We start from the raw sequence: 16,519 nt of genomic DNA, 5'->3' as shown, positions 1-16,519 counted from the left end.
CAATCTTGTGGGTTTATTTACTAAAAGATAAGTTTGGAGTGTTTGATACATTTGTGAAGTTTTGATGGGAAATACAAATAGTTTAATGTTCCTATTAAAGTTTTTCACATTAATAATGGTATTGAATGTATGGATTCTTGTGATCCTAGTTGGTTCGTATTACACGGAATTGTGCATCTAACATCCTGTGTGTATACACCTCAATAAAATGGGGTAGTCAAGAGAAAAAATTGGCATTTGATTGATTTATGTTATATATATGTGTGTATGTGTGTGTGTTTTAATATAAATGTTCCAAATTTTTTTAGAGAGATGCAGTTCTTACTTCATGTTATTTATTTAGTAGGATGTCATTTTTAGTTTTGTGTGGTTAGATTCCATTTAAAATTATTAAACCTTATTCTTATTTATTTGATCTTCATTCGTAATTTTTTTGTTCTATTTGTTTTATGCAAATTGTTGGAGTTCCTCATGATAACTTGTCACTATAGGCTATTAAATGTGTGTTTTTTAAAATATTTTAGAATTCAAAAAGAACATAGGTGTTATGATCTAATTTCTAACAAATATTTTGTATCTATGGATGTCACATTTTTTTAAACTATGTTATTTTAACGTCTTTTAGTATGGGTTCCAATATTGGTCAATCTACTTTGTTGTGTCCTATGTCTTTTGATGATGTTTTATTTAGAGGGAGTATGATATTTCATTGCTTTCACATGTTGATAAGTAAGTGGATATTTCATCAACAACTTTAACCTCTCTCTTCACCATTGTCATTGTCATTACCTTTGATTGCTAATCCGATGAATTCTAAACCTGGTTATGATGACCTTGCCATTTCTATTATTTTGCATGAACTTGAATGTTTTAATCCTATTACTCATCATCCCTCATTTGAATTTGTTATATTTTCTCATTTGTCTTTCTTTGTCTTCTATTTTTATTCCTAAGTCTGTGTAGAAAATGACAGTTTGTAGTGAGTGGAAGCATGAGACAGATGAGGAGATGGTTAATCTGATTTATTGGGATACTCAGGGGTTGTACGAGTTACCTGTTGGTGGTATAATAGTTGGTTGTTGATGGGTTTAATTAGTAAATTATAATTCAGATGACTTTATTAATCGATACAAGACTCGATTGGTTGCAAAGGATTATACCTAGACATATGGTGTGGATTATGTTGAACGTTCTCTCCTTTAGCGTCTTAATTCAATACATGTCTAACTATTTGTTGTTTAAATTAGATGCGCTACAAGAAATAAAACTTCCGCCAACAAATTTTTTGTGGGAGAAGTTAAAATGTCACTTGGTGAAAACATTTTATTGGGAAATTTCATGCCAATAAATTTTGTATTTCACTGGGAGAGATGTCTATAGTAATTGATGAAATTTGTTGGGACAGGCTTCAAATTCGGTGGGCTATAGCTCTGTCATGATCTTTAACATTTACTAGGAGACACTTTCGGCTATGGAATTTAAATTCATTGGTAGAAGTCAAAATTACTTATAATAAAAGAGTTATAGAATATTACCTAATTAATATTTTTATTTAATTTGTAGTGTTTTGACTTTATTATAGAGATTTTTTTTATACATTCATTGTGATTTTATTTATTAAATTTAGAAACTATGTGTACCCATTTCTTGAGGTAAATAAATGGATTATGAAAAACTCTTTAAAAGTAAGAATACAGACGGTATTAATATAGGTTTTAAATAGTCATTTGACTATCTTATCGTATGTAAGCAAGAGATGGAAGGAGGAGAGATTCAATCATGAAGCTTAGAGGGTTTTTCTTCTTTGGTCTCGTTCTCATCTCCTTGGCTTTTCTGAATGTGCAAACCGCATTCGCCGCCGGGAACTGGCACCCCTATCTGTGGAGGTTTTACCCAGCCAGTTCTGATTATCCGGTTACGGCAACATCCTGAACCTCTTTCCTCCGCTTATGTTATCTTCTCTACATACGTATGTTGGCCGGTGAATGTAAGAAGAAAGTATGGTTTTGCAGGATGAAGAAGTAGAACCGGAAGGTGACGAAAGCCCGAGCTTTTGGGATACGGATACTCTGGATTACAGTCATGGAAACCTAGGTCCTCTCATTTTCTCTTCATCTGACTTTTAGGAATTCGGCCGGCTTTTCCTTCGGTTCTAGTTTTGAAACGTGGTTTGGACCCAGGACTCGGCTTTGGTTCAATCCAAAATAAAATAGAGTAAAATCAACCTTATCTCTCGGTTCTTAAAAATATAAGATCATGTGAAAACATTAAATAATTATTTTTAAACAAGAATTCTTTTAAATCCTTTCTGACATTTATGTGTAATTTGGTTGAACCGGTTCAATTGGGTCCGGTCCTTAGTTCTAGTCTGTTACATGTAAAAAACCCAGAGAAAAAGAAAAATCAGCTAGTAAATTTTTATGGTTCAATTATGAACAAATTGTTTACTTAGGGTTTAATACTTGATAGGCCCCACATGTGCATCGGGTTTCAGCAGGTTGATCACCCCAAGAATATTCACAACGGTTTGTAGAAAAAACACGCTAGGAAAAGGGAATCTCTGCCGGAGATTGGCGTGGAGGGTCTGGAGACTCTTATTTTCAAACCAGAACCTGTTAAGCCCTAGATCACGTCTCAAGGCCTCTCACTACACATGAAACAAAGGAATCCCGGAACTCAAACCTGTTATAAGCCAAAGAGAAAGGGCGTCACTAGACGGCTTTCGGGTCCGTGTTTTGCCTCTTTCGGTGTTTGCCCGTAGCCCCCCATCCCGCTCCCTCCCTCGCCCCCCTCGCGTTTTTCTCCTCGTCTTTGCCACTCCAGCTAAAAAATTCTCTCCCTCGCGCTTCCAATTCTCGCTTGCTGCACCACTTCCAAGTTTCCTTCTTTGGTTTTCTACGATGCTTTTTCGGCTGTCACTACAAGGGATTATGGAACTTTCGCGTTTTGCCATTCGTTGTTGCCGGTCGTGAGGAGGCGTTTAGTTTCTCCACCGTCGCGTTTCGGCGAGTTTTCATCTAATTTGAAGTTCCTCATTTGAAAGTGCAATCGTTTACATAAATCTGGCGATGGACTACGATCCTTCAGACAGCAGTGGTTAGTTTCTTCTATGTATTTTACTTATTTGGTGTGAATTCGCTGGTCTTGGTTCTTTGGATCTCGACTTGGGTTCACTGTGCCAGAATTCATTCGGCATTCTTCTTTAAAGAAACGATTTTTCCTCGGGGTCACTGAGCGCACTTTGACGAGTCGTTGGAGTGAAGGAGAGAGAATTAGGGTTTGGACATTGGTTTTTAGTGATCTATTTTAGGATTTTTGGCTTGGATACCCTTTCGCACGATTACGTTTTCTTTCCTAGCCAGCTTATCTGACATATTGAGGTACTGTTGCTTTTGTTCCAAAATCCTGATGTTGTCTTATTTTGCTGGGTCATTATGCTCGTAATCTCAAAACAGACCCGAGGTCCGGTCCGTTGTAGGTAGGAAAGTTTCTTTTTTAGTTGAAAGAGGCGATTCCTGACAATAAAAAAGCAGTTCTGTGGCTCCTCACTGCGTTCATCGTGGTTGGGTTTATTCCTCCAATTTTGAACTTCGTTGGGAGAAGAGAAAATTAAGAAGTTATTGTTAGTCTGGCGACTGTTCTCGAAGTTTTGCCTTCTCTATATATCAACCATTACAGATGGAAGTGCAGAATTTTTTCACTTTTAGTTTTTGTGTCAGTGATCACTTCTAATGGTAACTGAATGTGATTATTTAATAATAATTTTTTATCAGCCATTTATTTACTCCGGTGGTTATTTAGTTTGAGGCCCTAGAAGTTTTGACCATTAGGGGCGGTTTCTCATATAGAGGATTTAGGAGCTCCTTTTTGTGCTCCTTGTTCTGAGTATATTCTGTTTGATATTGACTTCCGTATTTAATCATTGATGAGCATAAGCTGCCCCTTAATGTTGCTTATCTTTCAGTTTAGAGAAAATGCCTCAAGTTGTTAAAATATGGCAATTTTTTTAAAGTGTCAACCCATTTCTCAAATGATTTTTAGAGAAGATTTTTTCAGATAATGTGATTCTCTGGCAAGACTTTCATACCCTTTTTTTTGTTTGTTTTTACAGTCGATCACCTTCCATTCATTAGACATACAAATAGAAATGCATATATTGTATCCTACATCTGTCTTTAGTGGATAGATTTCAACAGATAATGGTAGTTGCAGTGGCATACATTTACTTTGCATCAAAAGTTGATGTACTTTATGTGGGGGTGATGTTCTTATCTTGCTGGATATGAAATCTGTGAAGACTCTCTGCTGGAATTGTTTGCTGCAAGTGCTTCCAGATGCATGACTAACAGACTGAAAAAACTGTAAACATCAGGAATAATGAGTCGGATATTGTTAATTTCTATTTTCTTGATGATTTACATACACTCATTTCTGGTTATTTACATCATGTGAATCATTCTTGTGCTCTTTTCCAATCTCTCTGCAGGAACAGATGATGATCTGCCCCCCTCACATCAAAACAGAGTTGCCAGAGGGGGCCGTGTTGCTGGAAATGGAAGAACAGCAATTGCAGGTAGTCTTCCATATAACCCACGGGTACATACTGATATGGAGACACAGATTCACCGGCTTGAGCAAGAAGCTTATAGCTCAGTTTTGCGTGCTTTTAAAGCCCAATCTGATGCTATTACCTGGGTACCCATCTATGCATCCATCAACTTTTTGTTTCTTTCGATGGATTTCCTCAATAATATGAGCTATTTTCAGAATTGCAGCTTCTAATTAGATTTTGTGTCATTCAGGAAAAAGAAAGTTTGATAACAGAGCTTCGGAAGGAGCTCAGAGTATCTGATGAAGAACACAGAGAGCTTCTTGGCAGGGTTAATGCGGATGATATTATTCGGAGGATAAGGTTCATCTGGAAATCTTAGTTGAATTTTGCAGCTCTTCTAGATTGAGAAATTTGAAATTCTGATTTTAGAAATTATCTGGAGAATATTTTTTAATCTCAGAGTATGTTAAAATCTTTCTGTTTTTAGGGAGTGGAGACAGTCGGGAGGGATGCAGCCTGGCTTGATCAGTACTTCTCAACCTGCTCATGATGCATTACCCAGTCCAACTGTGTCTGTATCTCGCAAAAAACAGAAGACATCTCAATCTGTCCCTCCCTCTCTTTCAATAGGTGCACCTTCCCCTTCTTTGCATCAACAAACAATTGGTGGTCCCATGCAACCATCATCATCCATGGCAAAACGAGGAGCTGCGGCAGGAGCTAGGGGCAAGAAGCCTAAACCGGTAAGTTTAAAGTGTTTGAAAAGAAGGCTTGCTTTTATGTGCTTAAAAGTAATTTGTCTTTGTGTTTTTCTATCTTTACAGGGTCAGCCAGTGGCTGGTTTATCTTCTTTGAAATATCCAGCTGCAGGTCCTACTGGAATCGGTCAGGTAGCAAATCGAGGTTCATCTGGTGCACTTGCTGCAAATGAACCAAATGAAGCATCGCCTTTTGATCCACTTGTTGGTCGGAAAGTGATGACACGTTGGCCTGAAGATAACAGTTTCTATGATGCAGTAATAACTGACTATGACCCTGTGAAGGTACTGGATACTTGCACTTTGAAGTTCTCTTGTGGTCTCAACTTAAGCATAACCTGGAGCTTATGGTGCATTTATGAATCACTGTCAGGGCCTGCACGCTCTTGTTTATGATATGAATACAACAAATGAGACATGGGAGTGGGTCAATCTCAAAGAGGTACTGTATTGTATAAAACTTCCCAAACCAAATGCATGTCTCTGGTGTTACACTTTTTCCTATAATTTATGAAGATTAGGCTCATCAATGAAAAATACCACTGGTTCAGAAGAAATTCGAGGATTGATTTTCTAAGAATCTATGGTTGAAACAGATAAAAAGAATTTGCTGAATCCTTGAATATCTATGCTATGACAAGGGATGATTGTGTTGTTTACTTTTTGTGACATATGCTGCTTGGGTAAAGATTATCATCATGATAATTATGACCTGCCTATTTATGTTTGGTGTCTTTTTTTAATTTGATTTTTATAGCAATCTCCTTGCTCTTAACTGTTTCAGGTATTGGACTTTTGAGGTCTGACTGACAAATTTTTTCATTGCCAATGAAATTTTTATGTAATTTTTCTATCATTTCATGAAGGTTATGCTATGCGATGGAAATTTCTGCCAATATAAATGCGTGCATTTAGAGAGGGGGGGAGTGGATGTGGAGCTTATGTTTTTAGAATAAAACTTTGATGCTATTAGTATTTCAGTAGAGTGAAAAAACCATTCAGTGGAGAAAAGGCTTCTGTGCGTGCTGACTCAACATTAAGTGAATGGCATGGTAACAAGGTCAAATTTTAAGTATCATTTAGAAAAGAAGGAGATAAGCTAATCTAGAAAAGGAAATCAAAATTCTGACATTGAGTGAAAGTATTAGGCATTTTTTTGCCAATTATCAATATCAATTGCTCTAATACATCCTCTATGTTATTTTAAGTTGGAAGTGTATATCATTGCCCAACTGGAATGATCTTATTGGCCCAGTAAGTGGATCTTGTCAGTCATCCTTGTTAGGACGGCGTATTCCTACGTAAGACCATGTCATTGGGCTGGAATCAGACAAATATTTCATTTCAGTAATCTCTTTTAGGACTTGAATCTTTAAAATGGATCTGCATTGGCCTAAATTCAGACCTAGTCAAGTTTTAAACTCATGCAAACACTAAGCCACTAGACGATGTTAACAAGTTTCTTCTTGTCACATTGAATATCTCCAATTTTCTATTGTGTGTATGGTTAGATTCAAAATTAAATGGAGATGATCGCATGCAAAGAATTAGCATGTCTATGGATTTTGTTAAGATTGACCTTTTTGTCCAAGGAAAAGGATTAACACAGATATTTACATTAGAAAGACTTTTTGAAATATAATTTCTCAGTTTACCTATACATTCATCTCGTGAGAAGAACTAGAAAGTTATGGGTTTTCTTGGTTATTTTAAACCTTAAAGCGAGTTACTTTCACATTTTTCTACTTATTTATTTGTTGGATTTTTGGGTTGAGCCGGTTCTATCCCAAAATGACTAACTACTTTGGAGGTCTATTGCTCAACCCAATAACTCATTAACTTTTTTCTCATTTTTTTATGTGGGATTTTTCCCACTTAACTCTCCCCCTCACGTGCAGGCTTAAAGGTAATGGGCCTGAGACGTTGGCACAAACCCTCTAATGGGGTACACAGACTCCTCAATGGAGCCTACAATACGCAGACTCCTACCTTATGGAGCCCACAACCTACAAATAACTTAGATAGCACAAACTGGGCCTTAGCCTGCACATGTGACCTGCTCTGATACCAAGTTGGATTTTTGGATTGAGCCCGTTTTCATCCTAAAATGACTAGCTACTTAGGAGATTTATTGCTTAACCTCATAACCCATTAACTTTTCTTCTCATTTTTCAATGTGGGACTTTTTTCACTCAACATTATTCTTTTTTCTGTGCATGCAACTGGATTCTGTTGCTTGCACCATCCCATTTCTGAAAAAGTCACAATACTGATAAGATTGCCTTTAATTTTATATTGTATTAATAACAATGTCATTATCTTAAAGAGTACAACTTAAACAGGAAAAATTAGAGAGAAAAAACTACATGGATTTTAACAATAAACACACAGGATTTTGTTTTAGAAATTGTAGAATAGCAAGTAATGGAATTCAAGCCATCAGATCTTAATTTAATGGTTAAATTAGATTATGCATGTCCTTATATAAACTTGATTTATATTCCTGATTTTCTACTTAAAATCTATCTCATGATTTTAACTGATTCTTTCACTGGGGTTTTTCTTCCTGCCTGTCGAGCTGCAGTGTTGACAGTCCCCTCAAGGTTATTATATGTATGACATTAATTGAACATTTAACCTGTCCATATCGTTCTTTGGGTCATTTGGGAGAGAAATTTTTTAAGTGGTAAAGTTTAGAAAGGTACTAAGGTTAGACAGGCAAGTTGGATTCAATTAGGACTTCCACAACAGAATGTGAGTTAGAATGTAATGGTCTTTGGATTCTGAGGTCATTTTTTATTAGGAAATTTTGCTTTCGTAGCTTGGGTAGCATGGATTGAATTTCAACTTCGTTTTTAATTCTGAAACAAAAATTTGCCTCCAATAGTTAACCTTGACTTGGAATTGTTAGTTCGCAACAGAGAATTATGACTACATAAGTACTGGCCCAGGGTTCCTCTAGGATGGAATTCAATAATTAAAATCACTAGTGAATTAACACAGTTTGTTCTCTAGTTATGTTTGAGTTCTAGTTCTTATCTGGAGACAACAGAATTGATAGAGCTTCCTGGACCTGAAGGTCTGTTTGGATGACAGTGTTGGCAGTTATCACCATTGGGTAACGGTCAAAATCAGGTTCTTCCACCAAGTTGAATACCCTAAGTATTGAGGTTGTCTGGAAACAGGTAATCTGCTGATTGCTGAGTGGTGACCCATGTAAATTTGGATGAATATAAGGTCTGGATGAAATGATTATGCTGAGTATTGGAGTCATAGGTGGGCGTTCACCTAAACATATCTTGATAAGTCACAAATTTTTGAGGGGCCTCAAATTAAATATGAGTTGGTCAAATTTATTTATGGCCAACAGGGTGCCACATGAAGCAGAGGTCTCTTTTACACCCTTGAACACATCCTGTTATAAAACGTCCCTATAAATGTGTGACTTTCAGTAGAAATAATTAAGAGAATGTTACAGGGGGCATCTCCAATGTTACATAATGCATAACATCCTAGATGTATTGATTGTCGAGAAATCCCAATACGTTATGGATTTCGAAAATGGCCACCCTTGGTTTAGGTTTTGATTCCAAAAGAATATTTTACTAATTACTGAGCTAATAATGTAGTTACTTCCATAGTTGCAGGTGTCATAGTCAGTGTTTTATTTCACAGGATCCAAATTTGGAGTTGGTTATAGTTTCATTTAAAATCAGGTGTTATGAAATGGTTATGGTGAGATTTGAGATTAAGATTGACAGAAACAATTTACGAGGTACTAAGTTATCACTGTTATTTCTTTAAAAAATAAAAATTATCACTGTTATTCATGGTAATCTAACCTTGATTTGGTGATATTCATATTTAATACTGGTATTAATGGAGCAGATCCAAGTCCAAATGACTAGTAGATAACAAGTCATTCCAAGCAGGTTTTGCTTGAGTTGAGTATCCTGCATTCATGAACAATTATGCTTTATCAGATGCATGTATAATGGCAGTGGTAATTAAGTGGATCAAACTTAAATTGCGTGAGTAATGAGATGACAGCAACTGGTGATGTTACGAAATTGCATAACCCTGAAGTAGAACTGAAGTAATCTCTCATCCACAAGATGAAAATCATTTACTGAAGCTGTTGCAATGGCAGAGAAAACGAGTTAGGGTCTTTAATGATCTGGACTCTTGAATTTTGGTTAGCCCTGTAACTAGCATGGTTGATGTCAGTCCTGATCAAATTCAAAGGCTCTTTGGACTCCATGCTTTTAAGAACGAATATCATCAATGATTGGATTTCATATACTCCAAAAATTTTGTTTTGTCATTTTTTTTCCGAACTTCAACCATGTATAGGTGGATTAGTGTTGCTCTTATTCCAACAACAAAATTGATCATTGCTCTCCTCGTTTGCAGCTTTTGTTGTTGAACAGAAAACATAATAGGGCCTTGATCTTCAATTATATGCTAATTGAATTGACTGTTATCTAATTGAATAGTGCAAGCCACTCGGTTATCTTTAAGGGGGTCTTTTTGTAATTGTCTTTCTACTTGATATTTTTTTAGATTTCTCCTGAGGACATAAGATGGGAAGGTGAGGATCCAGGTATTTCCCGTCGAACAGGTCGGGGCGGGCCAGGCCGTGGTATAAAAAAGCCCATGGGGCGAGGAACCCCTGTTCCTGGTGCAGGTAGGGGGAGAGGGGCACCGAAGGCTCAATTTAAGAAAGATTTTCCTCCATCCCAGAATGGCATCGGAAAGAAGAATTCAGATGATATTGAGATCCTACACACAGATACTTTAATAAAGGAGGTATGGTTTGACTATTTGACCATCTATTCACAAGGTAAACATGTTAATCTCAATTATTGCCCTTTTTTTCTTTTCTTTTGTTATGCTGAGCAGGTGGAAAGAGTTTTTGGTGCTAGTCATCCCGATCCTCTTGACATAGAGAAAGCAAAGAAATTACTGAAAGTAAGCTTTGTTCTTACTCCTGAAAGATCTTGATTCTCTTGAGCTTGTCAGTGCTCTCATTTTCAGCTGTACACGAACTAAGCATTTTGGAATGAATGGCAGGAGCATGAACAATCCTTAATTGATGCAATTGCACGGCTTGCAGATGCTTCTGATGGTGAAAGTGGTAAATATTTTTAGGCCTCAACTGTTTATTTGATATTTTATACCTTTTTAGGTTCTGTATATTGTATAGTGGATGGATGGATAATTTTTTCCATATGGATAAAATCTGTGTTTTTTGCTTACTGTAAGGCCTGTTGTCCCAAAGAAACTGTGTTTTGAAGTGAAAAGTAAATTTCTGAATTTCTTTGCCGAGAGTAGTAAGTAATCGTTGCAACCCGTGAACTTTCACTGCCAGTAATTTCATAAACTTTCATGATCTCCCCAGTGAAAACTTTTGTGGCACGTGATTTCTTTGGATTGGCGTTGTTAAAACTGGCCAGCATTATTATGTGGTGTAAAAATATCCCTAGAAAGCTGTAGTTGGGGTTTTTCGGAGCCTCATGTATGACCTTTCAAAAAGTTCTCATCATCATTGGCAGCAAGTTTTTGTTGATTTTTTTTGTTTTTTTGTTTGCCTCTTTGCATGACACATCCATTTTGTCTACTGGAGAATGATTTATGATACTGGCTGCTGTGGCCTGCCGCAGAAGAGGGTGAGCACCCTTTTTCACATGGGCAATCAACGGATCGAGATCGAGGGTGGAGAAACCGTCAATATGGTGGTGGGTCCCAGCATGCAGACTTCGACGATGACTTGGGTGTAGGGAGTAGAGGTGACGGATCGGAGGGTGATCGTATGGCTGTTGAAGGTAGGGGCGGCGGCTCGGATGACCAGCAATATTGAGAAGAAGCTGATGAAGACATCTGAAATAGCTGAAGAGCGACTCGTGCAATTCTGAAACCCTGATGGAGAGCCCGTGCTCCACTTTTATGACCTATGGCCATGCAATTGCCCTTCATATGGTGGAAAATGGATGTGTTAATGTTTTTGTTGTAACACTAGGGCAGCAATTCAGTGAGATCCACGAGAACTGCTGAGAGCCCCATGTAAAATTATTTAGAATTCAAACATCTTGCGACAATGTAAAGATTTTCTTGGAATAGGCTTCCTTTGTAGAGTTGCTGGCGTTAGCTACATAGTAACTCATTTTATCTTTGTTTTGCCTTTATGACATAAATATGTACTTGTTGTTGACATGACAATGCATTAAAATTCTGGAACAGAGCCTTGATTTTTTGCAAAAATCACTCTTCGCTTTTTTCTGCTTTATCAATTGAAATAGCAGGCAAGGACTTACTAGTGGATCCATGGCATTCTTAGAAGAAATATCAATTGCCTGAGGAGAGTTTAAAGTCCTCAAATTAGACGATGAAAGGTAATGGTCAGCAGGAGACAAGGTGGTGCTGAGTTACTCCGCCCGCGCTCGAACCCTGCTGGGCAATAAAACGGTAGCAAATCTGCAAAAAATTCAATCAATCTGCAGGTAAATACATCCACAATACGCAAGTCTTCTAATGGAAAAATGAAAGAGCTGAGAATCAATATACCAGACAAAGTGATTGCATGCTTGGACGCTGGCCATGCGACAAGGAACCGATGAAGCGAATGCTCAAATCAACCTTCTCGTTTTCATAATCAGATCCATCCATCTGGAGGTGACTTACCCCTTCAAACAGCTTTGTTTCAACAAGTCCTGCCGCAGATTTGAGCTTGTTTTGAACTGTTTTACTCTAGTGAATCCATCACTGGTGCCCATTACAAAGAGTTTTGGTTTCTGAGACTGCAGAATGGCTTTTATTGTGCCTACCGAAGAGAATGGATGCAATCCAACCAAATGGGTATCCCAAGCTAACATAACCAATTACTTGTTCAACTTGATCAACAGCAGAACCTGAAATCGGTGCACCCAATCAAAGAACATAAAATAAACATTACAGTAGAATCTTAAGTTGTTGATAAAAGATTTCATAGGCAAGAGTCGAATCCAAAAGAATGCAAAGGAAAACTAAAATGCAGGCATCTTCTACCATTTCTTAAAAAGGGAAGAAATTGGTGCTGCATGTCATACTATGTTTAAATATCAGGAAGCTTCTCAAAAGTCTACAGCAAGGGTTATAATCCAGTAAAAATATAAAAGAACAAAATCATGAGAGTAGAGTTTGGGAGAGCTACAGTACGATGTATGACATCAACTCATGGATAAACAGAGTTTTCCTGCATTTAAAAATTAAAATATAAAAACCCTATCATAAAAAATAACAAATAAAGCACTACAAGCGTCCAGAGAAACAAACAAATTATAATAAAGAAGCCTACATCCCAAGTAATCTTCATCTTGGAATACACGACTATCACTCTTTATTCCTCCATGCTGGTCATATCAAGCTATTCTGTATTCGGTTTGAAACAAAGTTTTGGATCGTTTCATCTACTGGAAAATTTCATAATGTGTTTATGTGGTGACAATCAAATCAATGGGTGGGCTTTCTTTTCTCCCTTAATTTCACTCCTAAAGGAGCCAGTTCACTCCAGTATAGAAGAGAGCAAAAGGATAGGAGGAACCTGGCCAGGTGTCTAAAACTTTTCTCAAACAGCACTTATCAGTTACTAAACATAAAAACATAATCATACTATTGGAAAATGTAAAGCTGTATGAAGAAACATAATTCCTATGACCTTACTCAAAGTGATACTTTTATGTTTTTGTTAACTTCTTCGTGCTACATCTCATGACATATTCAGCTCCTGGAAGCAAGTTGGAGAAGTTCCTGTATTTTGGGTCTTATAAGCTTTCTTTTGAGGCGGGGAACTGTCCTAGAAGCTTTAAAGAGAGCTCTTTTCTTTTGAAAGAGAATTGCTGAGTGACTAATCATTTTCCTCTTAAAGTAAGCTACCCCTACATTTCTTAAAATTTATAAGAGAGACAAATGTTAAGGTTATGACACATGTTCCCTCAGAACTTTTAGTGTTTCTAGCTTTCATTTGTTAATGGAAAATCCACATTGCAACATATCTTTATCTATATTTTGTTGTTGAAATTAATAAAGATTTCATGCCATTTAACTGTCTTCACTCCCAGATTTTTAGTCATTATTCTTACTCTGAACTTAATGAGTTAATGAGCAATACGATACACTGCAGTGAGAACTCAAGAGAACTCACTGACATGCTACTGGCAGCTAGGAATGGAATGCAGCTATATAAGAATATACTCTAGCTCCATAAGATCCACATTTCTGTGGACCATTATCATAAAGAACTAGCATTATCGTAGTCGGAATATAACAGGATAAGCTTCCTCCCATTCATATGAGTGCTCCATAGCCCCATTTGCTACAAGGCTGGAGTCATATTCATATTTCTGTGTAAGATTCACAGTACTAAGCCTGATCCACACTTCTCAGAATTCATATATGTAGTTGCTCCAACCATAGCATAAAATGAGGTTAGTAGGCACTATGTGGATGTTATATTTGTGATAATTGCAACACCATGCTACTTGTTTGAGTCTTTCCTTAGTGAGCCACTGGTTGGACACTGGTTGGAATCCCTCCCTGATCCACAGTTTCCTCATTTCCACCATATTCCACCATATTCTCCCACCAGTCACCATCTTAACTGCTCAAGAACAATGGACCTAGTTTTCCTTTCCTTTGCACCATTTCACTAACAGTTCAGTTATGTGTTGAACACTCACATGCCCCTAAGTATAAATTTTATTGATTATGACATGCTGGATATCTAATATTTTATTTATTCCTCACAGCCTAAACCTTTCTTCTTCCTCTTTTTATTTTTAAATGAAAGTCTAAAGCATTTTGAAGTCAAGCAAGCCCTTAACTTCAACAAAAGACTTCTGACAAAGGTTATTTAGAATTAAAAGTCAGATACTCACCATCTTTCTTTTCCACCTGGAATTCAGACCATTAGGCTCATATTGTAAAGGAGGAATAAAAGATTGTCAACTTGGAGAACATTTTTCTTTATGAGTAGGAGAGCAATTGTGCTCCACTACTTTCTTCTAACACGTGTATCAAGAAACTGTATTAGATTACCAGAGTCCTGACAGTCTGATTTGTCATAACTACTGCTCTTTGACATATTCTATTGGAAGTCAAACACACCATCTCTTGCAAATGACAATGAAAAACAGGCTCTCATTGCCAAAATTTCTGTGGTATTTCACATTTCGAAAAACGGAACCAACCTATGTACAACTTGCTTATTCTACACAGCATCCCATTTTTGCAATTCCCACCAAAACACATGATAGGCTCTCATAACGCAAGACTTCAGCTTTCAATCAGATGATCCTAACAAAACACTCACTGTATCTTTGCCAACACATTGATACAGCAGCCCTACATTGTGCATCTCTGAATGAGAGAAGCTTCTCTTATTCTTTGAACAGAAGAATCGTATGAACAAGCACAAGCACAAAACAGAGGACACCCATGTCAGGCTCATAATTTCAGCAGGCCTCATACAGATATTCATATGTACGAGAAGTGTTGGAGCCTAGGGGGAAATTGTCCCCTAAAATATGAAAACTCATGTGTTTTGCACCCTTTCCTTCATGATTACCTCCCCTCGTCCCCTAAAAGTTTCTTGCCACTGCATCCACGCACATCTAAGGCACATATTTATCTGAAATCTAATCTTCGCTGGATTACATAACAAACAGAACGATCAAATAGATACTCGAACAGAAGGCTTGAGCTTCACCGTCAGAATGACAGAAGGTCAAATTTCAGAAAATACGTTAAAGCACATCAAAGAGATCCATTTCTTGTTTTGTTTTGTACACCTCATTGGGAGTATATCTCCCGATAAAATTTCAGATAGTTAATTTAGCAAACAAAATTTTCAAAGTCTCATATTGAAGCCACGTAAGCACGAATTGAATGAGAAATTTACAGGAATCCCATACTATAAATCATCACCCCCTCGGCAAAAGATTCCATCAAAGAAAGCCTACAGGTTTGGTACTCAAAGTCACAATTAGTTTATCAAATGTATACAAATATCAAATTTACTCCAAAACTTCAGTCTCCTATTCCATGCCATTCAGGATCCATCCCTCAACTCGAAACATAACAAAAATTGAAACGAAATATCGAAGCAAAAACAGAGAAAAAAAAAAAAAAACAAAAAAAAACTTACCTGCAAAGATCCCACCAGAAAACTCCTCTGAGTGGACAATTATCACACACCCATTTGCAAACAGCAATTACATAACGGATTTCAGAAAAGCCCGTCAACGACGCTCTTCCAGAAGATTTACCAGCGCCCCTGGTATCAAAAGTCACAGCTCTGTAACCCTTCTCTGCTAACCCAGCCGCAATTTCTCTGAGGAGGACTTGAGAGCCACTGAGTAGAGAGAAGGGATGGAGGAGTACAATGACCAAATCGTCCCTGATCCGAGCGTAGAGGTTGACGCCATCGGGGGTTTCGAATTTGCAGGAGTCCACAGTAAAGGTGGTAGTCATCATTGAGAGAAGGTAAAGAGAAGTTACCGTCTGAGCTCTAGAGAGATTATGGTGTACGTTTTGTTGGGTTGCGCAAGTTTGTTTTTATAAAAGGCAGAAGTGACGAGTGAGACTGAGAGAAACGGTTGAGAACAATGTTATTTGGCAAGGATTAAGGACATGGATTTCGCTGGTTCAGGCGGATTCTGTGACTCGGAGGGGAACGTGAGTCAATCCGAGTCGTTCGGGTCCTGAAATTGAATCGACGCATCCAAAATTTCTATTTGATGAATATTTATGATTCAAGGTGGAAAAGCAAGATGGTCCCCCTCTTTGTCTTTTCATTTATGTAACCTTCTCTTTTGAATTAATGGCGAGGATTGGGAATAGCCGCCTTGTAAATTGTAATCTTGATAGAAATCTGGCATACTCTTGTGAACTACAACTATGTGATAACGTAGCATTTTTGGTTTACAACTTTGCTAACTCGTGGTATATATTATATAGTTTACTGGTAATGGATGACCACAAATATGTTTAACCTGTATTAATGAATATGAGAGGGGCATAGGAAAGGGTCGTTTTGGTTTACAAAGCAAGTATTGTAACAACATTGAGGAAATTGATACATGAATGGGAAGGCATTGACATGTGATTGTTTGAGATCACTTCTGAATTATCAATGCACACACGACATCTCAAGGATCACTCTTCTTGACATAAT

General features: G+C 37.3%; 1 protein-coding gene and 1 long non-coding RNA gene across 6 annotated transcripts; one reads left to right on the top strand and one right to left on the bottom strand.

The window, feature by feature from the left end:
- Nucleotides 1–1,841: 1,841 nt before the first annotated feature.
- LOC137949940 (protein EMSY-LIKE 3-like) lies at nt 1,842–11,571 on the top strand. Of its 5 annotated transcripts, XM_068796198.1 has the most exons (11): nt 1,842–1,914; nt 2,013–2,094; nt 4,487–4,695; nt 4,803–4,912; nt 5,040–5,295; nt 5,377–5,595; nt 5,684–5,752; nt 9,874–10,119; nt 10,213–10,281; nt 10,384–10,447; nt 10,974–11,571. In XM_068796198.1, the coding sequence occupies exons 3-11, from the start codon at nt 4,609–4,611 to the stop codon at nt 11,168–11,170; spliced, it is 1,317 nt and encodes a 438-aa protein (XP_068652299.1). In that variant the 5' UTR covers nt 1,842–1,914; nt 2,013–2,094; nt 4,487–4,608; the 3' UTR covers nt 11,171–11,571. The 5 variants fall into 5 exon arrangements, with proteins under 5 accessions (XP_068652299.1, XP_068652297.1, XP_068652296.1 ...); XM_068796196.1 differs by lacking the exons at nt 1,842–1,914; nt 2,013–2,094 and adding an exon at nt 2,689–3,096 and having other exon boundaries at nt 10,937–11,025; XM_068796195.1 differs by lacking the exons at nt 1,842–1,914; nt 2,013–2,094 and adding an exon at nt 2,691–3,096 and having other exon boundaries at nt 4,493–4,695.
- On the bottom strand, nt 11,193–15,817 carry LOC137949942 (uncharacterized). The gene is made up of 4 exons (XR_011111909.1): nt 15,491–15,817; nt 11,875–12,218; nt 11,625–11,784; nt 11,193–11,280 (listed from the first exon to the last, which is right to left on the bottom strand). It is a non-coding gene; the product is annotated as an uncharacterized lncRNA (long non-coding RNA).
- Nucleotides 15,818–16,519: the final 702 nt, after the last annotated feature.

The sequence above is a fragment of the Aristolochia californica genome, unplaced genomic scaffold, assembly GCF_029961685.1.
Source record: "Aristolochia californica isolate CCGP_79_NKW_82.1479 unplaced genomic scaffold, dmAriCali1.0.hap1 SCAF_14, whole genome shotgun sequence".
NCBI lineage: Eukaryota > Viridiplantae > Streptophyta > Magnoliopsida > Piperales > Aristolochiaceae > Aristolochia > Aristolochia californica.
This window is presented reverse-complemented; position numbering and strand designations above follow the sequence as displayed.

Excerpts from the sequence above, each read along its gene's own strand:
- LOC137949940 (XM_068796194.1), top strand. The coding sequence starts at position 3,069 with ATGGACTACGATCCTTCAGACAGCAGTG. Across the intron at positions 3,097-4,486 it reads CGATCCTTCAGACAGCAGTG|GAACAGATGATGATCTGCCC; the intron begins GTTAGTTTCTTC and ends ATCTCTCTGCAG. Across the intron at positions 5,596-5,683 it reads CTGACTATGACCCTGTGAAG|GGCCTGCACGCTCTTGTTTA; the intron begins GTACTGGATACT and ends AATCACTGTCAG.